The 24,596-nt window shown below is 50.9% G+C and overlaps 2 protein-coding genes across 2 annotated transcripts; both read right to left on the bottom strand.

Annotated features, from left to right (window-relative positions):
* Positions 1–6,853: 6,853 nt before the first annotated feature.
* On the bottom strand, positions 6,854–9,333 carry LOC149521260 (olfactory receptor 11A1-like). The gene is made up of 2 exons (XM_089774413.1): positions 9,286–9,333; positions 6,854–7,825 (listed from the first exon to the last, which is right to left on the bottom strand). Exons 1-2 carry the CDS (start codon positions 9,331–9,333, stop codon positions 6,854–6,856), a joined length of 1,020 nt encoding a protein of 339 aa, XP_089630539.1.
* A 12,107-nt stretch (positions 9,334–21,440) lies between these two features.
* Positions 21,441–22,403, bottom strand: LOC102449977 (olfactory receptor 11A1-like). Its single transcript, XM_006135654.3, has one exon. It carries the CDS (start codon positions 22,401–22,403, stop codon positions 21,441–21,443), a length of 963 nt encoding a protein of 320 aa, XP_006135716.3.
* Between the last annotated feature and the right edge of the window lie 2,193 nt (positions 22,404–24,596).

The following is a 24,596-nucleotide window of genomic DNA, read 5'->3' as shown; positions in this document are numbered from 1 at the left end:
AAATACGATGGGGAAGGCGGAGGAGAATGGCTGTTTGCAAAACACACCTGACCTCTGCTACTGTATATTTGGAGAGTGGGGAAGGGAGTCACAGAGGCATCAGATGTGGTAAAAATAATTGTTGCCTTCCTCCGTAAAGGACGTGAGACAAAAAAACCATACTCAGTGGCTGCACATAGACAGGCATGATTTAGCGGAAATACTTTTAATGGAAAAGTTTTTCCGTTAAAAGTATTTCTGCAAAATCAAATCTAGATTGGCATGGATGCTTTTGTGCAAAAAGTGCTTTTGCGCAAAAGCATCTGTGGCCAGTCTAGACACGATTTTGCGCAAGAAAGCCCCGATCGTCATTTTAGCCATCGGGGCTTTTTTGCGCAAAACAGTTCTTCCCTGTCTACTAGTATTCTTGCACAAGAGGGCTTTTTCCCAAGCGGTAGCGTGAAAGTATTTGGGCAAGAAGCACTGATTTTGTACATTACAAAGTCATTACTCTTGCGCAAATTCAAGCAACCAGCGTAGACAGCTGGCAAGTTTTCGCGCAAAAGTAGCCGCTTTTGCACAAAATCTTGCCAGTCTAGATGCACCCACTGAGTGAGTGTCTTTCCCTGCACTGCAAAGGACTCATCAGTAGAAGATGCAAGATGTTTTGAAGTAAAATAGTGGTTGGTTTATGTTTTGTTTCTACTAGTAGAATAATAGTTGACTCAGCCAGGGGCTAGTTGCGGATGGGGAGCTGACCCATGGGGAAGGACATATCTCATGATGTGCATAAGGCAGCCCAACAAATACCAGGCTCACTTTTAGAGTATTGCCCCCTGGACAGTGGTACTAGCAGAGGGATGAATTGCGCATGAAATCACTTCTCCTAGTTTGGGCCACCGTAAAATATCGACAAGAGTTTTACAACTGGCCCAGTGTCAGTCACATTTTTTCAAGTTTGTGAATGACAAAGGATCACAGCAGATTACCAGGAAATAAACAGCACACACAAACGAAGCCAAACAGGTGTCTCAGAATCAGAAGGAACAAGCAGATTCTCAACTTGCCTGGTGATAACCAGCCGCCTGGCAGATTCTCAAAGTACAAGTTGTATTTGTTTTGCCGCTTGGGTTTTTCAGACTTCCGTATGCCAGTGGGAAATCCCCATCGCCCGGTTCCCGTACGGTCCTCGGTTCAGTCTTCCTTCCGCCGATCATTCCAGGAGTCCTCCTTCGCAGGGATTGAAGAACTGCTGACCTCACTCTGCCTTTTGTAGCTTTAGAAAAAGGTGGAGACCCTTTGTTTCCACTATGGCTCCCTAGAGCGGGCTGTGGAAAAACACAGACATCCCAAGATGGAGCCCAAAGTCAAAAGGGGTGAGCACATGGCCCTGTAGAGTCATGAGTTAATCACAGGCTCTCTGGAGCATTCCCAAGAAGACTCACCAGGAGGGATAAGCTTCTCCTGAGATCTGTTGTTTTGCCTTATGCTCATTGTCCTCAACAACCCTTCCCAACGGTCAGACTAGCACCTTCCCGAGTGGGAGGTACCCAGCTGTAAGAACATTGGAAGTAAAGATACTTAGTCCATACTCATAAGTACAGATACAAAAACAAGGCACAAATACAGATACAACTAGTAGAACCCTATTCAAGAAATCATGACCTGTCTGGAAGAAATGCTACATATTCATGCTCTAATCCCATCATCAGACAACTTGAAGAATTTGAGGTGTAGGGTCACAGACTCTACTTTCTTCCACTCCCTCCTTGGAATGACCAAGCAATCGCATTTCTTGAGAGATGGTGGATGCCTTAGTAGGCACTTTCCCTTTCTAATTTGCAGCCTTCAACTTTCTGAAGGGGGGTTCCAAAGAGGATGGAGAGAGGCTGTTCTCAGTAGTGACAGGTGGCAGAACAAGGAGCAATGGTCTCAAGTTGTGGTGGGAGAGGTCCAGGTTCGATATTAGGAAAAACTATTTCCCTAGGAGGGTGGGAAGCACTGGAATGGGTTACCTAGGGAAGTAGTGGAGTCTCCATCCCTAGAGGTGTTTAAGTCTCGGCTTGACAAAGCCCTGGCCGGGTTGATTTAGATGGGATTGGTCCTGCCTAGAGCAGAGGGCTGGACTTGATGACCTTCTGAGATCTCTTCCAGTTCTATGATTCTATGATAAGGGGATGGGTTGATGAGAGAATATGATCTTGGTAACTAATTGACCATTCATTTTCAGTGGGAAATATGTCAATGGAGGAATGATAGGAGTCACTATAGAGAATTTCTGGGTGTCTGGCTGGTGAGTCTTGCCCACATGCTCAGGGTTTAGCTGATCGCCATATTTGGGGTCGGGAAGGAATTTTCCTCCAGGGTAGATTGGCAGAGACCCTGGAGGTTTTTCGCCTTCCTCTGTAGCATGGGGCGCAGATCACAACTGGAGGACTCTCTGCATCTTGGGACCTTCAAAGTATTTGAAGGCGTCAATAGCGGAGACATAGGTGAGAGGATTATTCTAAGAGGGGTGGGTGAGATTCTGTGGCCTGCACTGTGCAGGGGGTCAGACTAGATGATCATAATGGTCCCTTCTGACCTTAAAGTCTATGAATCTATTAATCTAATTAAAGTACCCATATTGTGGTCACCTTCACACTTACGATCCCTTGCCAGCGGCACTCTGACCCAAGCCCTACCTTCCAATTTTATACAATTTAAAAATGTAGGGTAAAGATGGTCTCTGCTGCCATTGGTAGACTTCAGTTATCTCTGTAGGCTGAGCTTTGGTTCCTACCAATCCAACAGCACTGCTCGGTGTATTTCATCCTTATTCCTTTCCACAGAAGTTAGTGTCTCCCCTAACTGGCAATTCCTCCTTCATCTGAAATGATGTCATCTCGTATTTCTAAGGGTGGGAAGTGGAAACAGTTGCAGAGAGGAAAGTTCATATTTATTTTGATGGAAACACACCACAATGGTATAGGACTAACGTATGACTCACCCCAAGGGGAAAGCAAGGAAAACAATAGATATCAAAGAGGCATAATGGAGGCAGGAGAAGTTTTCACCCAAAGACAAAGCAAAAAGGAAAAGAAACGTCTCATTCAATGGAAATTGAAGCCGGGACAACTGATATCAGTAGAAATCTCTGTTCTTCTGATGGATTAGATGGGAAGGTCTCTTGCTTCAGCTCTCCATACACTCCTTGTAGAGACCAGCGATGCCTAAAAAAGCTCCTTTACTCAACTGAATATCCAATTTCCTCTACCTGGCTGACCCCTGAATACACTTACAGCTGTGACTTGGAGCCTCCAGGAATAAACTTATTCCAGTTATAATCCGGATCTGACACCAACATAGTGATAAACCACGTGCATGGAACTGAGTCAATTAGAATCCACACACCTTGAGTTAGCCACTTCATGAAACAGGGTGGGACAGACTGAAAGTGAATAAGAAACATTCACCAAGCCCCCAGAACTAAAGGGAATGTGCCCACGGGCATGTGCCCGGCTCCCATTTAACCCAGCCCAGTGTGTTTGCCCCTTGGGATCTCAGAGCCCCAGGCACTTGCTGGCCGAGGGGTGCCTGGAGCTCTGCAGCTGGTGTGGAGACACAATGGGGCAGGGTGTGTGTGTGTGTGGGAGTCAGTCCAGGCAAAGTAACAACTGCACAATCCCCCGGCACTGGACAGTCCCCCACAAACGCCAGCAGGCCTGCTTCCTGGGCAGCTCCCTCGGCCCCTCGTCAGCCCCAGAGTCCATGTGGCTTCTGGGCTCCGTCCCAGGCCGTACCTCGCCAAACAGCCCCAGTTACTCACTTCACTTTCTCCTCTGGCTCAACTTCACCCCAGGCACCTCCCGGGTCTCTCCCCTCCATAGACCATCCCCAGAAGCCCCTGCAGCAGCCGGCTTCATCCAAGCCCCAGCAGGCTCTTAGTAGCCCCCGGACTGGGAAAAGCTCTACCCCCGCCAGCTGGCTCCTCTCTCCAAAATGGAGCCCCCCCCCCCGTCTCTCCCTGCACTGCCTGGGAGAGACCAACACTTTCCCTCCCTTTCCCCAAAGTATCCTGGGAGATGTAGTCTCCACGGCTAGACTGCGGCCCCAAGGATCCTCCCAGTCAAAGTCAGAAGCTCCTCTAGTAAAGGGGGCTGCCCCTGTATGGCCTCTCCTCTTGGGACAACCATCAGCCTGCAGGCCCTGGATCTCCTAGCTCCTGCAGCTGCTTCTTGGACCCTGGTCTCTGACTGGAGGCTTTTCTGCAAGACCCAAACCTTTGTGCCTAGCAGGGTTGGGCCTGCACCTGCTGTTCCCTTGCCCCTCCCAGACGTACCCCAGCTCGGACAGACTCCACGGTGCCAGGCAACAACTCAGGGTTGGGGCCAGCTTCCTCCACCCGTCCCCCTTGCTGCAAATTGTCCAGCTCACAGGACAATTGCCCCTCCCAGACATTCCCCAGCTTGGACAGACACACTGACACTAGGCAATGCCTCAGGGTCAAGTCTGGCTTGATCTGCCCCTCCTCCTTGCTGCAAATTGCCCAGCTCAGCCACAAGAGAATCAGAGAGACCCTCTCTTGTCCCCTGCTCAGCCCCTGTGGCATTTCCCTCCCTCTGGGGATTTCAGCTCCAGGCTCCGTCTTGTAGCTCCCAATCCCTGGGACGGACTCAGCTGCTGCGAAAAAGCCTTTTCCCAAAGTCCCTGAAACAGCAACAAGAGCGAACTTGGCCCCGTTTTGTTCTGGCTGCAGCAGTCCCCTGGCCAAAGGCACTAGGCACCAGGATCTTATGGCCTCCAACCAATTCCAGCCCCGCTGAGTTCTCATGGTGGAAAACTTGTTACTTAAACAAATCCCGCCAGACTGCTGAAATTTCTCCTCCAGGAAGGGATGCCCTGGCCATTCGCCCTGACAGACGTCAGGTGCTCACGGCCAGGCTAGGGCTTAGCCAGGTTCATAGACCCGATGCGAACAGCCACCGTTGTTCGGGAAGCACCCTTGTTCCTTAGGAACTGGCGGCGTGTTTCTCCACCGTGAAACTCCACCGTGGCCTTTGTTCCTGTTGTTCCGGTGGAGTTACAGTGAGACCGTCCCCTGGACTCTAGGACGGGGCCTCTGCCCCATATTTGTCCTTGAAGGGAAGACCCAGCCCCGGGAGAAGGCGGTGAGCAAAGCCCCATAGCTGAAGCAGGGACTGGCAATGAGGACCCAGCGGCAGCTGCATAAATAAAGGCTCCGGCGTAGAGGGGGAGACACACACTCGTGCTCTAGTTGGGGAGCAGGAGGCCTGACCCCACTCCCAGGCTGCAGAGTCTGAGACAAAGTCTTAGGGTTCTCGGGCTGCAGGAAGGTACCCAGGGCTTAGGCAAAGGCACCCCTTGCCAATGCTGAGTAGCCATGACAGACTTCAGATTGCCCCTGAGGCAGGGGGTACATGTCCAATGGCCGTGGGTCACTGAGGCAAGATGGACGTAGGGGGATGGGTTTTCCCTGAGGGGAGAACCCCAGAGTGAGGGGGCCCTGTGGTTGGGTGGTACTCGGAGGTGGAGAGAATAGGTAACCATGGGTGAGACCGTGGCTGAAAGGGGACTCTCCAGGGCTGAAGGAGATGATTCCCAGGTGACCAGCAGGAGGTGCCGTGGCGCCCGGTTACAGACTACTTTCTCTACTCAGGAGACTTAGGACGACTCAAGGAGGAGTGAACTTTGGAAGTTCTCCAAGTCCCCCTCCTCTTCCCTGGGGTACTATGGGGCCCTGGGCTCCACCCAGACTTTCTTCTGTCTGCGGGGCATTTGGCCTTTTCAGGGGTCTAGAACTGCTCAGCCTGGTCAGCACAGCCACGGGAATGTCCACGGATTTGGCCGTTTTGTGCCACTAACGCTGCTTCATGTTGCCATTTGTCACATCCCGGAACGATTCCTGGAACCACACGTCGCCCCCCCACCTCAGAACTTGGGGTCTCCTTCCCCTCCCTCCTTCTCTAGCAGAGCTGTCATTGGTTCACGTAGGCCCTGCCCAGGGGTGAGCCTGCCAGGTGCTCCCCATGACCCAGATGTGGCCCACAAGCTGCTACTGACCTACCCTGGGGAGCAAACCTATGGTAGCTGAACTGAAAGAGCAGAGACAGATTCAGTGGAATTTTGTGCTTCCGTTCACTTTATTTCTCCCTCCTGGGTAGTAAAGAGGTGAGGCCACAATTGCATTTCTGCCTGGGCGCAGCAGGCCTGTTGGCAAATACGGAGGCTGATTTAAGCCAACCTGTCTAGTACGTTTGGGTTCTCATTTCCTATTCCACTTAATTCATCCATTTCTTTTTATTTGCATAGTGAGGGATGAAGAGTCTTATGAGTACGGGAAATTGCTGCCAAACAGTTTCCCTTTGTATTTTATATCTCGATATCAGCACCTGTACTGGAAGCAATATGGACAGTCACAGATATGTCTTAGCTCTGACAAATGTATGGACAAAGTACTTTCTGCACAGCAGCATTATTTTGGAATGACTTCATCTGCGTTTACACAGCAGGCCGTTGTTTCGAAATAATGTCAAAATACTGTCAGGCTGGAGGATTTCTTTATCCAACTCCTGTAAACCTCATGGTGCGAGGAGTAAGGGAAGCTGGAGAAAGAGGGCTCTGTTTTGAAATAAGGGCTGCAACTGACGTAGCTCAATTTGTGTCGCTTCATTCAAGTTCTGCCCTGCTGTGTAGATGCACTCTTAGACTCCCAATTCTTCTTAAAAATTCACTCACTTATGTAGCAGAAGGAAGGAAGGAAGGAAGGAAGCAAGGAAAGGAGGAATTTCCTGTTTTCAAGAAGCCAAATTGGCCATGTGTAAAGAAATGCATCAGTTTATCTCTATTTTACTATGTACCAAAATTTGACCTTTCACATGTCGGGCCTGTGTCTGAGAGCAGCCAGTTTCAGAAGAGCTTTTCTCAGGGCCTGATGGACCTCCTTGTTTCTCAGGCAGTAGAGGAAAGGATTCAGCAAGGGGATCAGGACAGCGGACCAAACAGCCAAGACTTTGTACACAATTGCAGGAGGGTTGATCAGAGGCACCACATTGACTATAATTACACTCACATAGAAAAGTGTCATCACAATGAGGTGGGAGGAGCAGGTGGAAAAGGCCTTTTGCCTCCCAATGCTGGAAGGGATTCTCAGGATGCTCACGATGATGCAAATGTAGGATGTCACGGTCAGCAGAAAGACCCCAATGTTTAATATGATCGAGCAATAAAATGCCACCATTTGCAGAATCCTGGTGTTGCCGCAGAACGAATCTATAAGGACTCCAAAATCACAAAAGAAATGGTCAAATTCTTTGCGACCACAGTATCTGAATTGCAGAATGAAAATCTGCAGCATGACGTAGTAGGCAATGCCGAATATCCACGCCCAGGCCACCAAGTGACCGCAAACCCGGCCGTTCATGAGAGCATTGTAACGGAGGGGATGGCAGATCGCTAGATACCGATCGTAGCACATTGCCATGAGCAAGAGACATTCTGCATTGGACAGGATAACAACGATATAGAATTGCACAAGGCAGTTCTGTAGAGAAATGGTTCTGTCCCCGGTCGCCAGACTGCCAATGAGCTTGGGCAGAATGGTGGAGACGGAGCAGATCTCTACAGCGGACAAGTTAGCCACAAAGTAGTACATGGGGGTGTGAAGGTGCGAATCAGCCACCACTAGCACAGCGATGAGGAGGTTCCCAGCCACAGCCGCAATGTAGATCACTAGAAACAGCAGGAAGAGGAGGGGCTGCAGTTCAGGGCCGTTCCCAAACCCGAGAAGAATCAATTCCACGATGGGTGTTTGATTCCTTCTTTCTGCTGCCTCCATAATTGATATCTAGAAACAGAAAAGCATCAGAGATTCAGGGAGAACCTGCGGACAGGATGTGCTGTTGGACACAAGGGCCAAAAACCTGAGCTCGCTGGGTCTCTCCACTTCAAAAATGAAGTTGCCCATTAGCAGAGGAAAATGCGTTTCATGAACAAGTCGCAGTTCCCAGGGGAACCAGGAGCATGAAACCTCAGTGAATTACAGCAACGTCCCACCGAGCTGCCTGACCCCTCTTGATCATTAAATACTTTTGTGCCGGGAATAGGACATATCTTCCTCATGTCAGAGGCCTACCAGCCAACCTAGAGAACACAAGAGTCAATCGATGGCAAAGGGAGGATGTTTTACGTTCAAACAGGGGTACGCCCACCCTGCCGTGGGGAGGTGTGTTTCCCAGCTGAGCTAGCATGCATGAGCTTTGATCAAATTAGCGTCATCAAATGAGCAGTGAGAACAGGGCGGTAGAAGCGGTGCTCTGGGGTACACAACTAGGTCCTTGGATCTCGGATGGGATTGGGCCGACTCTACACTGCTATTGTTAGCATAAGAACTCAGTCCAAGGCTGGGTGTGTCACTCCAGCAGAGCAGGAAATTGCTTTTTGAGGCTGCGTATGGATAGACCCCGTAAGACAGCCCCCAAGAGGCCTTTTTAGACTCCATTTCTCTATCGACATAGAGATGAAGATTAGGCACTTCGAAATTGCTAATGAAGCGTGGATTTAAATATCCTGCCCTTCATTAGCATAAACATGCCACTGCTTTTTTTCTAAAGTTAGCTTTTTCGAAAAAAGCGGCACTGTCAACGTGGATCTTTACAAAAATAAACTCTCTTCGAAAGATCCGGTAAACCTCATTGTACAATTCCTACATGTAGGGTTAACATGTAAGTCTCGGTTTGACAAAGCCCTGGCAGCGTGGATTGAGTTGAGACTGGTCCTGCCTTAGGCAAGGGACTGGACTTGATGTCCTCCTGAGGTCTCTTCCAGCTCTAGGATTCTATGGTTCTGTGAACATGGTTTGTGACCCCACAATGGCCAAATGAGTGACCACTCTCCATATTCCATTCCAGCAATGGACCCCCCTTCTGGCCTAAAGGATTTGCTGAGCTGGATTTACAAGACCACACCGTGGACCTCTTTCCCATTCCAGCGTGAGACGTACTTACACATCCACAGCGCAAGATCTTGCCAGGCTGAACCACTGAGTGAGCAGCACCACAACGGAGAGAATGTGCACCCACATTTCAGGTCTTTTTTTCAACTGCGAGAGCCTCTTCTCCTTCAGGAGGAAGTGTTGTACCTGCTATGCTACACACACACGCTTGATATCTCACACATACACCCACACTTTGTGTGTCTGAGTCACAAACAGACCATCTCCAAAACACATTCATACACTGTCCACTTAAATACACACACACACACACACACACACACACACAGACACAGAGTCTCTTCAACACTCACCTTCCAACACATACTGGTGGTGGTGTTGTAATTTCCTTCAAGAGCCATATCATCTCTTTCCTTTGTGTTCTTCTAGTAGTTTCTGAATTGGTTGGTGCAATCATCATTTTGTTTCTCTCACATGTAATTCTCCATTTAATTCTTTGAGAAGTCAGTTTTCCAATGCCTAACATGTCCTGGATGGAGTAATTCCCCCCAGGGCCAATTTTCTTGCAACAATTGTGGTCAGTCACACATCACCATGATAGTACTACACATAAAATTAATTCTGCCTGTGGGGTAGAAAAGTGCAGGAACATTGGTCAGAGGCAAATGGCTGTGTGAATAGGCTGGGGAAGGCGTAGGTGGACGGCTGTTTGCAAAACACAACTGCCCTCTGCTAGTGTATATTTGGAGAGTGGGGAAGGGAGTCACAGAGGTATCAGATGTGGCAAAAATAATTATTGCCTTCCTCTGTAAAGGACGTGAGACAAGAAAACTATACTCAGTGGCTGCTCATAGACTGGCATGATTTGGCGGAAATACTTTTAATGGAAAAGTTTTTCCATTAAAGGTATTTCCACAAAAGCGCATCTAGATTGGCATGGATGCTTTTGCACAAAAGCATCTTTGGCCAGTCTAGACGTGATTTTGCACAAAACAGGTCTTCCCTGTCTACACTGGCCCTCTTGCGCAAGTATTCTTGCACAAGAGGGCTTTTTCCTGAGCGGGAGCATGAAAGTATTTGTGGAAGAAGCACTGATTTTGTGCATTACAAAGTCAGTGTTCTTGCGCAAATTCAAGCGGACAGTATAGACAGCTGGCAAGTTTTTGAGCAAAAGTGGCCGCTTTTGAGCAAAGTCTTGTCAGTCTAGACGCACCCAGTGAGTGAGCGTCTTTCCCTGCACTGCAAAGGACTCATCAGTAGAAGATGCAAGATATTTTGAGGTAAAATAGTGGTTGGTTTATGTTTTGTTTCTACTAGTAGAATAATAGTTGACTCAGCCAGGGGCGAGTTGCGGATGGGGAGCTGACCCATGGGGAAGGACATATCTCATGATGTGCATAAGGCAGCCCAACAAATACCAGGCTCAGTTTTAGAGTATTGCCCCCTGGACAGTGGTACTCGCAGAGGGATGAATTGCGCATGAAATCACTTCTCCTAGTTTGGGCCACCGTAAAATATCGACAAGAGTTTTACAACTTGCCCAGTGTCAGTCACATTTTTTCCCTCTTTGGTTCATCCCCTTGGAAGCCCCTGACGTCGGCCAGTGCTTGGAGACAGGGCAGTGGGGCAGATGGACCTTTCGACCGGCCCAGTCTGGCCATTCTTATGTTCTACATCTGAGACTCGCCCACTGCTCTGTCCTAGGCAGGTTTTCCTACAGCTCGTCTGGGCTGGGTTGGCTCCCAAGGTTCCACCTGGAGCTGGGGATCCCCTGAGCCTCTGAGCCTGGGATCCTGCTCGCACTGTGCTGGCGTGGCCAGCTGTAGACAACACCTCACTCCTGCCCTTCCTCCTGCACCCACACAATAGAGTCTCATTCATTTGCAGGCACGTGCAGGGTTCCCTGACTGGACACCACACGAGGGAAGCTACAGTCAAGGGAATCACCAGTAGCCAGATCAAGCCATAAAATGGTAGGAATTTGTAACCTAGTTGATCCATGCACCTCAGTGTGGAGGGGAAAATGTCCCGTGTGCTCACTAAGGTTACTTCCCCTCCTCCCAGACCTTTCACTTAAAGGCTCACTGATTTAGGTAAAATTACAAACAAGTTGATTAACTCCCAACAGTGGGACAGCAAACCGGTCAAAGCACATCATCAGCAACTAAACAAAGACAAACTCAGCAGCACACGGGTCAGAGTCAGTAGGAAGGACAGATTCTCACCCTGAGATATGACAGAGGCCGTCTTGCAAACTCTCAAGGCGCATGTTGCATTTATTTTGCAGTTTGGGGTTCTCCGGTTTCCAGACAGCAGGTGAGATGCTTTTAACCTGGGTCCAGCCCTTTGCCAAGGTCAGTCTGTCTTCCTCAGCTCTCTGCAGGCATCCCCTTGAGTGGGGCGTAAAAACTGCTGATTTCACCCCCTGCCTTATATAGCTCTGCTAAGGGAGGACCCTTTGTTTCAAAATTGCTCCCCGGACCGGACTGTGGGAAAACAGCGACATCCCAAGATGGAGCCCGGAGCCAAGTGGTCTGTTCCCCTGCCCTTGTGGAATCACGACGACTCTTAATTTTAGGCTCACTGGAGAGTTCTCAGAGAGGCTCACACTGTGGGAGTTCAGCTTCCCCTGAGGCCTGTTGTTTTCCTTAATGTCTCATTATATGGCTCCACGATTTGTCTGCACTACCTTCCCCAGTGGGGGTACTGCTGCGTAAATACATTGGGAATAAAGAGATATGCTGGATATTCATAATACGAGATACAACACGAAGGAAGGGACACAAATCGGCCATCACATTCCCCAATTCATCTCCGTTCCAATGACACCTGACATGACCTGTTTGGCCCAAAATGCTTCAGATTGATGCTCTTGTGGCATCATAATAATAGATCGGGATCTTCCATGGGTTACTGGAAAGTGTAGCAGTAAGAATGGATCTTACAGGTACGCTTATTGGTGAGTCTGATCTTGGCTGTGAACCCCAGTAGCGGCTGACTGGGAGGAACAGGCCAGCCAGGTGGTGAGAACTTACTGCTGTAGTGGGACTGATGATGGGACCAACTGGTTTAGCTTCTCTGTGTGACCTCATAACCCAATCCTCAGCAACTCATGTAATAAGTAAAGGTGACACAGGGTAGGCTCAGCACTGAGGGCTTTTGAAAAGCCCAGGCTACACTGGGAGATTTTACTCCTGTAGTTGAAAGAGAAGACTCTTTTTGGATGGATTCCTAAAATGCCAAACAGTATGTTTCTGTGTGGTTTGTCTACGCTACAGAGGTTTTTCAGAAAAATGGCCATTTTTCCAACAAAACTTGAATTATGCTCACACTGCAATTGCATTCTTTTGAAAGAAAATCTAAAGAACAGAGGGGGGGGTTCCGATGTTCATAGTCCTCTTTCTACGAGGAAGAAGCCATTTTCTGAAAGAGCTCTTTTGGAAAAAGGCGTGTGTGGATGGGGAAGATAGAGTTCTTTCACAAGAAGAGGAAAGAGGAAAAAGCACAGAGGCCCTGGTGGCCATTACATAGATAGTAATCACAGCTGAAAAGTGAGACTTTCTGGATCTCTTCCAGAAAATCTTCCTCCAAGAGAAGCCTGCAGTCTAGATGTAGCTTATGCCACAGAAGAACTACAACTGGCCTGTGTCCGCAGATGGGGTTTCATGGGGAACATGGGAAAATAAACTAAAAAAGATGAAACTTGCTGCAGAAAAGCCAGCCAGGCCTTTTCACCACAGATCCTGTCCTCCTCCAAATTCGGTGGGATTGGCAAAGGGTCTGAAGGCATTGACATGTCCGACTCCTTGGAACTTTAACTCACTTCTGTGGCTCCATTTGACAACCCCAGCCTGTATCTTTTCCTCCGTTCAACTGGAGTTGATGCCCTATGCTGCAGTGGCCAGCACTCAGGAGACGTATGTTCTATTTCCGTTGCTACCAATGAGCCCCTGAACTATACTTAAAAGATGCCTTGGTACCAAACTCTTGACCTGCTCTGGAGCAGGCCAAGTACCGGATTCCTGTGGGTGGAGCTGGGTCACACGAGCATCCTGTATCATGAACAATGGGCTCCTCTAAGGCTTGTTCTTTTCAAAATTAACATACCAGCTCTGATACAGGGGCAACAACGTGGAGTGGCAGGGGCCTTCGCTGAGGGGAGGCCGGGGGGCACTGGCTTCTGGTCCTGCCCCCAGGGACTATAAAATAGTCAACTAAGCTATAAGAATTCATGGGGGTTACCTCACTGTTCAATTAACCGATATTTAACATCCCTCATCCAGATACACATCCCGGATTCCTCGCCCGAAACTCCCCTGTGGGGCCCAGAGTGAGGGGAACTGACACTAAAAGTTTGGGTGGAAGAAACACTTGTGTGTCACATTTGGCCCAGGAGTTAGTGGTCATAGCGGGATGTCAGAGATCCCTGGTTCATGTTCTCCTTTGGTAGGAGGGGAAAACGGGTTTTCAGGGAGGCCCTGATACGTGGCTGGCAATTTCCACCCCCACAGTGGACAATGGAACTCCATTACAGTAGTAGGTACAGTCATCCCCTACCCCCTCAAAACTTGGGCTCTCCTTCGCCTCCCCACTTCTTTAGCAGAGCTGTCATTGGTTCGCACAAGCCCCGCCCAAGGGTGGGCAATAGCACAGTGGATAGATGGATAGAAAGATGGCTAGAAGGCCGGGCCCAGCAAGTAGTGAACAATGCTTCGATGTCAGGATGGTGGTCGGTTTCTAGCGGAGTGCCCCAAGGTTTGGTTCTAGGGCCGGTTTTGTTCAATATCTTTATTAATGACCTGGATGAGGGGATGGATTGCACCCTCAGCAAGTTTGCGGATGACACTAAGCTGGGGGGAGAGGTAGATACGCTGGAGGGCAGAGATAGGGTCCAGAGTGACTTAGACAAATTGGAGTATTGGGCCACTAGTAATCTGATGAGGTTCAACAAGGACAAGTGTAGAGTCCTGCACTTGGGACAGAAGAATCCCAAGCATTGGTACAAGCTGGGGACCAACCAGTTAAGTAGTAGTTCTGCAGAAAAGGACCTGGGGGTTGCAGTGGATGAGAAGCTGGATATGAGTCAACAGTGTGCCCTTGTAGCCAAGATGGCTAATGGCATATAGGTTGCATTAAGAGGAGCTTTGCCAGCAGATCCAGAGATGTCATTATTCCCCTTTATTCGGCTCTGGTGAGGCCACATCTGGAGTCTCGTGTCCAGTTCTGGACCCCCCACTACAAAAAGGATGTGGACGCATTGGAGAGGGTCCAGTGGAGGGCAACCAAAATGATTAGGGGGCTGGAGCATATGACTGATGAGGAGAGGCTGAGGGACTTGGGTCTGTTTAGTCTGCAGAAGAGAAGAGTGAGGGGGGATTTGAGAGCAGCCTTCAACTTCCTTAAGGGAGGTTTCAAAGAGGATGGAGAGAGGCTGTTCTCAGTAGTGACAGGTGGCAGAACAAGGAGCAATAGTCTCAAGTTGTGGTGGGAGAGGTCCAGGTTGGATATTAGGAAAAACTATTTCACTAGGAGGGTGGGGAAGCACTGGGATGGGTTCCCTAGGGAAGTAGTGGAGTCTCCATGCCTAGAGGTGTTTAAGTCTCGGCTTGACAAGGCCCTGGCCGGGTTGATTTAGCTGGAATTGGTCCTGCCTAGAGCAGGGGGCTGGACTTGATGACCTTCTGAGATCTCTTCCAGTTCTATGATTCTATGATTCTACAAGAAAAGCCCCCTTCCTCTTCATAAAGATTGGCTCTTATAATAACAAGTTAGTTGCAAAGAAATGTGTATTAAAGATATGAAAGATCCAAGCTAAGAAAGAAAGAAAGTAAGAAGTTTCCTGTTTTAAGGAGTCAAATGGGCCATGTGTAAGGAAATATAACACTTCGTATCTCTTTTATTACATGCCAAAATTTGACTTTTCACACTCCGTGCCTGTGTCTGAAAGAAGCCAGTTTCAGAAGAGCTTTTCTCAGGGCCTGATGGACCTCCTTGTTTTTCAGGCAGTAGAGGCCAGGGTTGAGCAAGGGGATTGCCAACCAGAAAGACATAATTTTGTGCCCAATCGCAGGAGTGTTGAACGTTGCAACGACATAGACTGACATTACGCTCACATAGTAAACTGCAACCACAATGAGGTGGGAGGAGCAGGTGGAAAAGGCCTTTTGCCTCCCGGTGTTGGAAGGGATTCTCAGGATGCTGGCGATGATACAAATGTAGGACGTTACGGTCAGCATATACTTAGTCCATACTCATAATTACAGATACAAAAATAAGGCATGAGTACAGCTAAGAGAATCCTATTCAGGAAATCATATCTCCAATAACACCTTAAATGACCTGTCTGGCACAAATGCTACATATTTATGCTATAACCATATCATGAGACAAGTTAAGAAGTTGGGGTTTTGGGTCACAGACTCTACCTTCCATCATTTGGATATACCAAGCAATCTCGTTCCTTCTGAGATGGTGGATGCCTTAGTGGGCACGTTCCCTTTCTGAATCATGTTCCCTGCTGTGTTCACCTTCACACTTACCATCTGTTGCCAGTTGCACTATGACCCCAGCCCTTCCTTCCAATTTTATATCATAAAAAGAAGTAGGGCAAAGACTCTGGTGCCATTGGTAGACTTCAATGACCTCCACAAGCAGACCTTTGGTTCCCACACTGCTCGGTGTATTTCATCCTTATTTCCTTGCACAGAAATCCATGTCTCCTCTGGTTGACAATTCCTCCTTCATATGAAATGATGTCGTCTCGTATTTCTAAGGGTGGGAATTTGAAACGGTTGCAGAGAGGAAATGATCGTATTTATTTTTATAGAAAAAACCCCACAATGATTCAGGACTGACGGATGACTAACCCCAAAGGGGAAAGAAGGAAAACAATAGATGTCAAAGAAAAATAATGGAGGCAGGAGAAGTTTTGACCCAAAGACAAAGCAAAAAGGAAAAGAAACATCTCATCCAATGGAAATTGAAGCCGGGACAACTGATGTGAATGGAAATCTCTTCTTCTGATGGATTACATGAGAAGGCCTCTTGCTTCAAGTATCTAGACACTTTTTCTAGAGATCAGCCATGCCCAAAAAAGCTCCTTAGCTCACCTGAATATCCAATTTCCTCCACCTGGTTGACCCCTGCACTCAATTACTGCCATGACGTGGAGCCTCCAGGAATAAACTTATTCCAGTTATAATCCGGATCTGACTCCAACATAGTGATAAACCACTTGCAGTGAACTGAGTCAATTAGAAACCACCCACCTTGACTTAGCCACTTCATGAAACAAGGTGGAACAGACAGAAAGTGAATAAAAAACATTCACCAAGCCCCCAGAACTAAAGGAAACGTGTCCACTGGCATGTGCCTGGCCCCCATTTATCCCAGTCCAGCACATGCGCCCCTCGGGATCTCAGAGTCCCTGGTACAGGCTGGCTGAGGTGCGCTTGGAGCTCTGAAGCTGGTGTGGAGAGAGCACAGGGCAGGGGTGTGTGTGTGTGTGTGTGTGTGTGTGTGGACTTTGTTGACAAAACTATACCTGCGTCTACACTATCGCCACATAAGTCGACAGAACGTGGCAGTTTTTTCGACGGCGGTAAATCTGATTCTACGAGGAATAACGCCTTTTCTGACAGAGTTCTGTTGAGGAAAGGTAAGTGTGGACGCGGGGAAGAATTTATGTCGACGGTAAAGGCCTCCAGGAAGAAGCCCTGGTGGACATTCTTGCCACAGCTTTCAACTCTATTGTTCCTGCCTGTAGCCATCTTTAAAAGGCACAGGCTCCCAGGAGTAGCATTGTGGCAGCAAGCCAGCTCCAAACCGGACCATGACTGCTCAGCTCTTCCTGTTAGGGCCACTCTGAGCCATGTCCCAGGGACAAGCCACCCGAGACCCCCCTGGTCCTTCCAGGGACACATCCCTGCAGCAAGCCAGGGGCACCAAACGTCGGGCACCCTCCTGGTCTGGGCCCGAGATCAAAGCCCTCTTGGAGCTGTGGTCCAAGGAGGAGGCTCTTCAGGTCCCACAGTCCGGGAGGAGGAACGTCGACAGCTATGCCAGATTGGCTGATGGACTTGCAAGGAAAAGCCACCACCTCTGCACCTTGGCCTAGGTCAGAGCCCAGGTGAGGGAACAGCAGCAGGGGCATGTCAGGGCCCATGAGCGCAGCTCCCGCTCCGGGGAAAGGCCACACGACTGTGCCTACTACAAGGACCAGGACCGGATCCTGAGGGAACCTCCTGAGAGGCTTGTGGAGTCTGGCTTGGAGACCCCTGTGCAGCAGCGGCCCAACTCCAGAGTGAGAGCCAGCAGATGACCAGGCGCTCCAAGAGGAAGAGGAGGGGGAAGTCAGCACCAAGAGCACAGCGACCCTGACCCAGGGGCCAGATGCTCACAGGCAGGAGGCCTCCCAGACAACTTCGGACACTGGGAAGGAAACATCAGGTGGGTGCTGTGAGGGTCCAACACACACAGGGCAGGGCAGGTGATGATGCGGTGCTGTGACATTGTCACGCTGATCACAGCTGGGGGAAGAGGGAGGGGCACACCCATGGCCGCCCTCAGGGAGGGACGTGCTACCCCTGCACCCGAATGGCTACAAGGCACCTCCTGCTCCTGCAGGTTGGGTTGGGGACGCTTGGATTGCCTCACAGCTTCAGGCCTCTCAGCAACCTGCAGGAAGCTCAACCGTGACCCGACACTCGTCTGCGCTGCTTGGCCATGGGGTGTGTGTGAGCGGGGACAGGATGGTGGCCTGCCCACCTTCTGGGCTCCAGGGAGGCCGTGGCTGCAGGCCAAGCCACACCATGCCTACTGAGCAGCCTCTGACCCTAGGACAGACACTGCCTGCTGAGAAGAAGGACATGCCCTCCCAGGAAAAGTGTGGGCATGCATGTCAGATGACTTTGCCCTCTTGTCTGCCACTGCCGGACCAGCTGACCAGGAGGGGGGCACAGGGAACCCTTCGGCACTGGAGCACGTATTTGGACCTGGTGCACCAGCACATCCTGCAAGGGATGCAGGACTCAGTGAACCAGAGGATGGAGGCAGAGGCAGAGTAGCACAGGCAGGATGAGTTTGTCCAGAAGTGCCATGAGATTTGTGCTGCTATCCGGGAGGCCTTGGCCGTCCCTGGTCCTGTGCCTGGTCCTGCTGCTCCTGCTCAGCCTGCCCCCCCCCCCCCGAGGCCCTGTCTCCCCCCTCAGCCCTTACCATCCCAGACCTAGGTACAGCCCCACCTCCTGCCCAGCCCCCTACAGTCCCAGCTCACATGCGTGGCCATCTGTGAGCAGGCCTCCATAGCCAAAGTACCAGGGGCTCGTCATCAAGGCAGCACCCTCAGCCCTGAGCCTCCCTCCCCGCTTCCAGGCTGACATTCCCCTTCCCACCTGTGAGAGTCACGGAGGGAAGCACTTTACTTTGTTAACAAACACTTTATTTTTCTGACCAATTTTAATTTTTCAAAAAACCACCAGTGAAATGAACTGTACAAATATTTTCACCCACACCTGTCTCTGTTTTCACTGTGTGATGAATGAGTCCAATGTGTCAATGTGGGGCCGGGAGGCATTTTGGGGAGGAAGGCACCGGGGGTATGGGGGCAATCCCACATTTGGAAGGCCCTCGGGAAAATCACCAGACTTCTTGGGAGAATTTGTCCCTCAGGGCTTCTCGAATGCACAAGCCCAGCTCGTGGGCTTTCCGGATGGCAGCTGTCCAGGGCTGCTCAAAGTGCCTCCCCCCACATCAGCCCATGTCCCCCACACAGGAAGGAAGGCCTCCCCTTTCCTCTCCACTAGGTTGTGCAGCACGCAGCATGCTGCAACCACATCGGGGATGTTGTGTTCCCCCATGTTCAGTCGAGTGAGCAGGCATCTAAACCTGCCCTTCAGACGGCCAAAGGTGCACTCCACCTGGAAGCGAGCCGGATTCAGGCGGGAGTGAAACAGTTCCCTGTTCGCATCCAGGGGGCCAGTGTAGGGCTTCATGAGCCAGGGCACAAGGGGGTACGCCGTGCCGGCCACGATGCACGTAGGCATCTGCACATCTCTGATTGCAAAGCTCCTCTCTGGGAAAAATACCCCAGCCTGAAGCCTGCGGTACAAGTAGAAGTTCTGGAAGATGCGGGCATCATGTGCCCAGTCTGACCACCCGACAAAAATGTCTGTGAATTATCCCCGGTGGTCGATCAGGGCCTGCAGCACCAGGGAAAAGTAGCCCTTTCTATTAATAGACTGGGCTACTCAATGGGGTGGTGCGTGGATCGGGATGTGAGTCCCATCGAGTGCTCCACCGCAGTTTGGAAAACCCAGCCCTGCAAATCCAGCCAAGATGGTAGGCAGGTTTCCGAGGCGGATGGTCCTGTGAAGTAGCTCTGAGTTCATGGCCATCACCACCTGCAGAAAGGGACAAATAGAAACACACATTACAGGATATTAGAGGAGTTGTATGAGCCAATAAGAGGCTCCCAGACCCCAAAAGCCCCCTCTAGCAACTCCCCCACTCCGGTGACCCCTGCACGTCCACAGGGTGAAGCCAGGCAGGCTTCTTCCACTCCCACCCGATCCCGCATTCCCTGTGCCCGGTCCTTATCCGCCCACACCTGCCACCATGGACTGTCCTCCCCAGAGTAACTTACCTCCATGAAGATGCCCCCGACAGTAGACCTCCCCACGCCAAACTGATGTCCTAAGGAGCGGTAGCTGTCGGGGGTGGCCAGCTTCCCCAGAGAAATAGCGACGCGCTTCTCCAGGGGGTTGGTGGCTTGTAGCTGGGTGACCCGGCATTGCAGGGCAGGGGCAAACCAGGCGCAGAGCTCCTGGAAAGTAGACTTCCGCACCCGGACGTTTCGGAGCCACTGGTCTTTGTCCAACTGCTGCATAACAAGCCGGTCCCACCAGTCAGACCTGGTGTCCAGCCTCCAAACTTGCCTCTCTAGGGTGTGAATCCAGCTCTACTGCAAATGTCGTGATGCTCTCATGCCTGCTGGTTCGTGGGGGGGTGGGGAGAAATGGGCCGGGAGAGGCCCTGGGCTGGCCGGGAGGAAGTGGGCTGCAGAAAGCAGAGCTGGGGGCGTTTCAGGGGCAGCAGGGCTATCCAGGGGAGATCGACAGGGGCGGGCGTGGGAAGCAGAGTTAGCAGGGAGTTCCAGGGCAGCAGGGCTAGCCAGGGGAGATCGGGGTGGGGGGCAGCTGGTGGGAAGCAGGGCTGGTGGGGGGAGGGTCAGGGGTAATCGGGCTAGCTGGGGTATATTGAGGGTGACAGGTGGCAGGAAGGAGAGCTGGTCGGGGGAGAGGGGAGCGAGGGCAGCTGGGCTGGCCAGGGAAGATCAGGAGAGGGGCGGCCAGTTTCCTGGAAAAAGCCAGCTAGTTTTCCTAGGGTATGTCTACACTATAGCGCTAATTCGAACTAACGCATCCAAACTAAAAAACTAGTTCGAATTAGCATTTTGCTAATTCGAACTAGCATGTCCACATTAAGTGGACCCTAAACCGGGGTTAAGGATGGCCGGAAGCAGTGCCGGCAGGGCATCAGAGGAGGACTTAGAGCGTGGAGCTGCTGTCTCAGGCTAGCCGAGGGCTGCGCTTAAAGGGACCCGATCAAGCACATGAGATCAAGTCATGGAGGTTGGGTCCATGGAGTGGTATTAGCCAGAGGGTAGGAGTGGTGTCCCTGCCCAAAGTTCGTGAAAGGCTGGAGAGGGATGGAACGAGACAAATGGCTTGGTCACTGTTGTCGGTCCATCCCCTCCTGGGTCCCTAGTGTTGGCCGCTGTTGACAGACAGGCTACTGAGCTAATGGACCTTTGGTCTGACCCAGTACAGCCACTGTAAGCTCAGGGCTCAGGGTCGGGGGTCTCAGTGGACCACCTTGATTTTCATGCACACCTGCTCCTGGGTGGCCAGGCTGGCAGCTCTCCTGCCTTAGACGGCCGCTTTCCTGTGCCTAGTGCGGAGGTCGTGGACGAGGTCCATGATGTCCGCACTAGACCAGGCGGGTGCCCGCCTCTTGCGGTCCCGGGCAAGCTCCTGGAAGCCGCCAGCCTGGTCCCGGGAAGAGGGGGAGGGCTGGGGGGAATCGGGTGGCTGGCTCGAGCCGTGCCTGGTGCAGGGTCTGCTGCATGGGTGCTGGCAGGTTTGCACCTGGCACGGGCACCGTAGCCAGCCCGTGCCCCTTTAAGGGGTCCGGGGCCGGGAGGGGGGAATATGAGTTTCCCTGGTGTTGGCCAGAGTGGCCACCAGGGAAAGCTGGGGAGGGCTAGCCTCCCACTAGTTCGAATTAAGGGGCTACACAGCCCTTAATTCAAACTAGTAAGTTCGAACTAGGCTTAGTCCTCGTACAATGAGGTTTACCTAGTTCGAACTAAGCGCTCCGCTAGTTCGAATTAAGTTCGAACTAGCGGAGCGCTTGTGAAACGCCTATCAAAGTTAATTCGAACTAACGTCTGTTAGTTCAAATTAACTTTGTAGTGTAGACATACCCCTATATATCACAATTTGACCTTTCACACTTCAGGCCTGTGTCTAAAAGCAGCCAGTTTCCGAAGAGTTTTCCTCAGGGCCTGATGGACCTCCTTGTTTCTCAGGCAGTAGATGACAGGATTGAGCAAGGGGATCAGGATTGCGAACCAGAGAGACATTATTTTGTACACAATTGCGGGAGGGTTGAACAGCGGAACTACATAGACTATAATTACACTCACATAGTAACCTGTGACCACGGTGAGGTGGGAGGAGCAGGTGGAAAAGGCCTTTTGCCTGCCGGTGCCGGAAGGGATTCTCAGGATGCTGGCGATGATGCAAATGTAGGACGTCAGGGTCACGAGAAAGATCCCAACGTTCACAATGACAGACAAAAGAAAGGACAGCAAATTCAGAATCCTGGTGTTGCCACAGAACGATTCTGCAAGGACTGCAAAATCACAGATGAAATGGTCAATTTCTTTGGGACCACAGTATCTTAATTGCAGAATGAAAATGTGCAGCATGACGCAGTAGGAAATGCCGAATATCCAGGCCCAGGCCACCATGTGGCAACACACCCGGCCGTTCATGAGAGCATTGTAACGGAGGGGGTGGCAGATCGCTAGATACCGATCGTAGCACATGGCCGTGAGCAGCAGACATTCTGCATTGGAGAGGATAACAGAGATACAGAATTGCACATAGCAGTTCTGTAGAGAAATGGTTCTGTCCCCGGTCGCCAGACTGCCAATCAGCCTGGGCAGGGTGGTGGAGACGGAGCAGATCTCCACAGCGGACAAGTTGGCCACAAAGTAGTACATGGGGGTGTGAAGGTGCGAATCAGGCACCACTAGCACAAAGATGAGGAGGTTCCCGGCCAGAGCTGCTATGTAGATCACTAGAAACAGGAGGAAGAGGAGGGGCTGAAGTTCAGGGCCGTTTCCAAACCCGACAAGAATCAATTCCACGATGGGTGTTTGATTCCTTCTTTCTGCTGTCTCCATATTTCGTATCTAGAAACAGAAAAGCATCAGAGATTCAGGGAGAACCTGCGGACAGGTTGTGCTTGTTGGCCACGTAGGCCAAAAACCTGGGCTCGCTGGGTCTCTCCACTTGAATAAGGAAGTTGTCCATGAGCAGAGGAAAATGCGTTTCCTGAACAAGTTGCAATTTCCATAGAAGGGGACCAGGAGCATGAAACATCAGAGAGCTACAGCAACCTCCCATCCCTCTGCCTTACCCCTCCTGATCATTATATCCTTTTGTGCTGGGATATTGAAATCTCTTTCTCCTGTCAGCGTCCGCCCAGCCAACCTAGAGAACACAAGAGTCAACTGATTGCAAAGGGAGGATGTTTAAATTTCAAACAGGGGTATGCCCACCCTGCAGTGGGGAGGTGTGTTTCCCAGGTGGGCTAGCATGCATGAGCTTTGATCAAGTTAGCATCATCAAATGACCAGAGAAGCAGATGCGGTGCTGTGGGGTACACACCCATGTGCGTCCTTGGATGTTGGATGGGATTGGGACAGGGCAGTGTAATGCCAACACTACACTGCTGTGGTTAGCACCAGAGCTCAGTCAAAGGCTGGGTGTGTCGCTCCAGCGGAGCAAAGAATTGCTCTTTGGAGGCTGCGTATGGCTTAAGCCCCCCTAAGACAAAACCCAGCCCCCAAGGTCTGTAGGAAGGTCTGACCTTTATCTGCCATTGTGGCAGATTCCAAGAAAAAAAATCAATGTTTCCAAGATGCAGCGGAGGAGCAAAAACACAAAAAAAACCCCACCCTGAACACCCCGTGCGGGATGGTCCCCGAGCTTAGATACTCTAGGGTCCATCGCATCAGCTTTCTGTGAGTGTACACTGGCAGAACTGAGCTCAGCCGTCAGGGCCAGCTTCAATATCTAGGGGTTCGTTTTCCTCCATCTCACCCAGAATGTGCTTGAACCCCCACCCGACAGTCTGGGAAATCTGCACGCCTCCAGGGCGCCTCCGAGAGGCCATGCTTCCCGATGCGCATGCCCAGAGTCTGAGCGTGGAACGGAAATGTTTCAAGTGACGTGGCATGAGCTTGGGAAAACTACACGGGCAGAGGTGAGACCCAACCCAGGAGTCAACGTCTCAGCTCAAATGGGTCGAGCAATGTCCTTCACCTCTCCGGAGCCCCAGTCCAGCAATGTCAGTGTCCCATTCACACACCCAAATTTCCTCCACACCCCACTCACAGTTGCTGCCCTTGGGCAGGGCAGACCAGAGCTCAGGGGTGATTTTCTGAGCTCACTTCCCACCTATGGGAATGGGAGAGGGAAGGGGAATAGGAGGCATCTTACCTGCTCGTTGGCCACTCGCTGCTGCTCCTGCCAGCTGCTCCACTGCCATAACCTCTGGCTGCCTGCTGGCCGCTCCCACCAGCCACCACCTGGCCACTCCTGCTGGCTGCCTACCAGCTGCATGCACTGGTCAGCCACGCTGCTGGCCGCCTGCTGCTGACGGGTTTGGATCTGGGCCAAACGGAGGCTACATCTACACTGCAGGCTTCTTGGGCAAGAACTTTTTTGTGGAAGAGATCTTCCACATAAGGTTCTTCGCAAGAACGTGTCCACACTGCCATGGACACTCTTGCGCAAGAAAGCTCTGAAGGCCATTCGCAGACTGGCCAACAGAGCACCTGTGCTTTTTCCGATAGGGATTTCTTGTTCAAGAAACCTCTGCTGCCCATCCACACAGCCTTTTGGCGCAAGAGCTCTTATTCTTATTCCTCGTAGAAAGACCAATAACTCTTGCACAAAAAGCCCTGTCTTCTGACGATCAGCTGTACTCTTTCTAGCGCAAAAATGCCTGGTAGCGTGCACACTCCTGAGTTTTAGTGCAAAACCCTCTGTACAGCCCTAGTGATTCCAGCTCTCTGTGTTTCCTGCTTGTCAGTGATTTCAACTCTTGACCCACCACACAGGACAGCAGTTTTGTATCTGCCAGCAGACAACTAATTGACCCAGCCGGGTTGCTGATGGGAAGTTGACTCGAGGTGAAGCAGCGATGTCCACAAAGCAACCCAGCAACTACTAAGCTCTTTTTCATTATATTGCCCCCCGTATGTGGCTGGATCGCATATCAAATTGCTTCCCCCTGTTCGGTTCATTGTAAAATGTAGGCAGGAGATCACACGCCCAATGCCAGTCACATGGTTTGCTATTCTCCAGTA

This window comes from Pelodiscus sinensis, chromosome 30, assembly GCF_052426305.1.
Source record: "Pelodiscus sinensis isolate ZL-2025 chromosome 30, ASM5242630v1, whole genome shotgun sequence".
Classification (NCBI taxonomy): domain Eukaryota; kingdom Metazoa; phylum Chordata; order Testudines; family Trionychidae; genus Pelodiscus; species Pelodiscus sinensis.
The sequence above is the reverse complement of the archived record's forward strand: the minus strand, read 5'-3'. Positions and strand labels throughout refer to the sequence as shown.

What these genes read in the sequence shown, in the direction of transcription:
- LOC149521260 (XM_089774413.1), bottom strand. Translation starts at nt 9,333, where the DNA reads ATGGCTCTTGAAGGAAATTACAACACCACCACCAGTATGTGTTGGAAG. An exon ending in CCACCAGTATGTGTTGGAAG is followed by an intron (nt 7,826 to 9,285) that starts GTGAGTGTTGAA and finishes TTCTGTTTCTAG; the next exon opens with ATATCAATTATGGAGGCAGC.
- LOC102449977 (XM_006135654.3), bottom strand. Translation starts at nt 22,403, where the DNA reads ATGGAGACAGCAGAAAGAAGGAATCAAACACCCATCGTGGAATTGATT.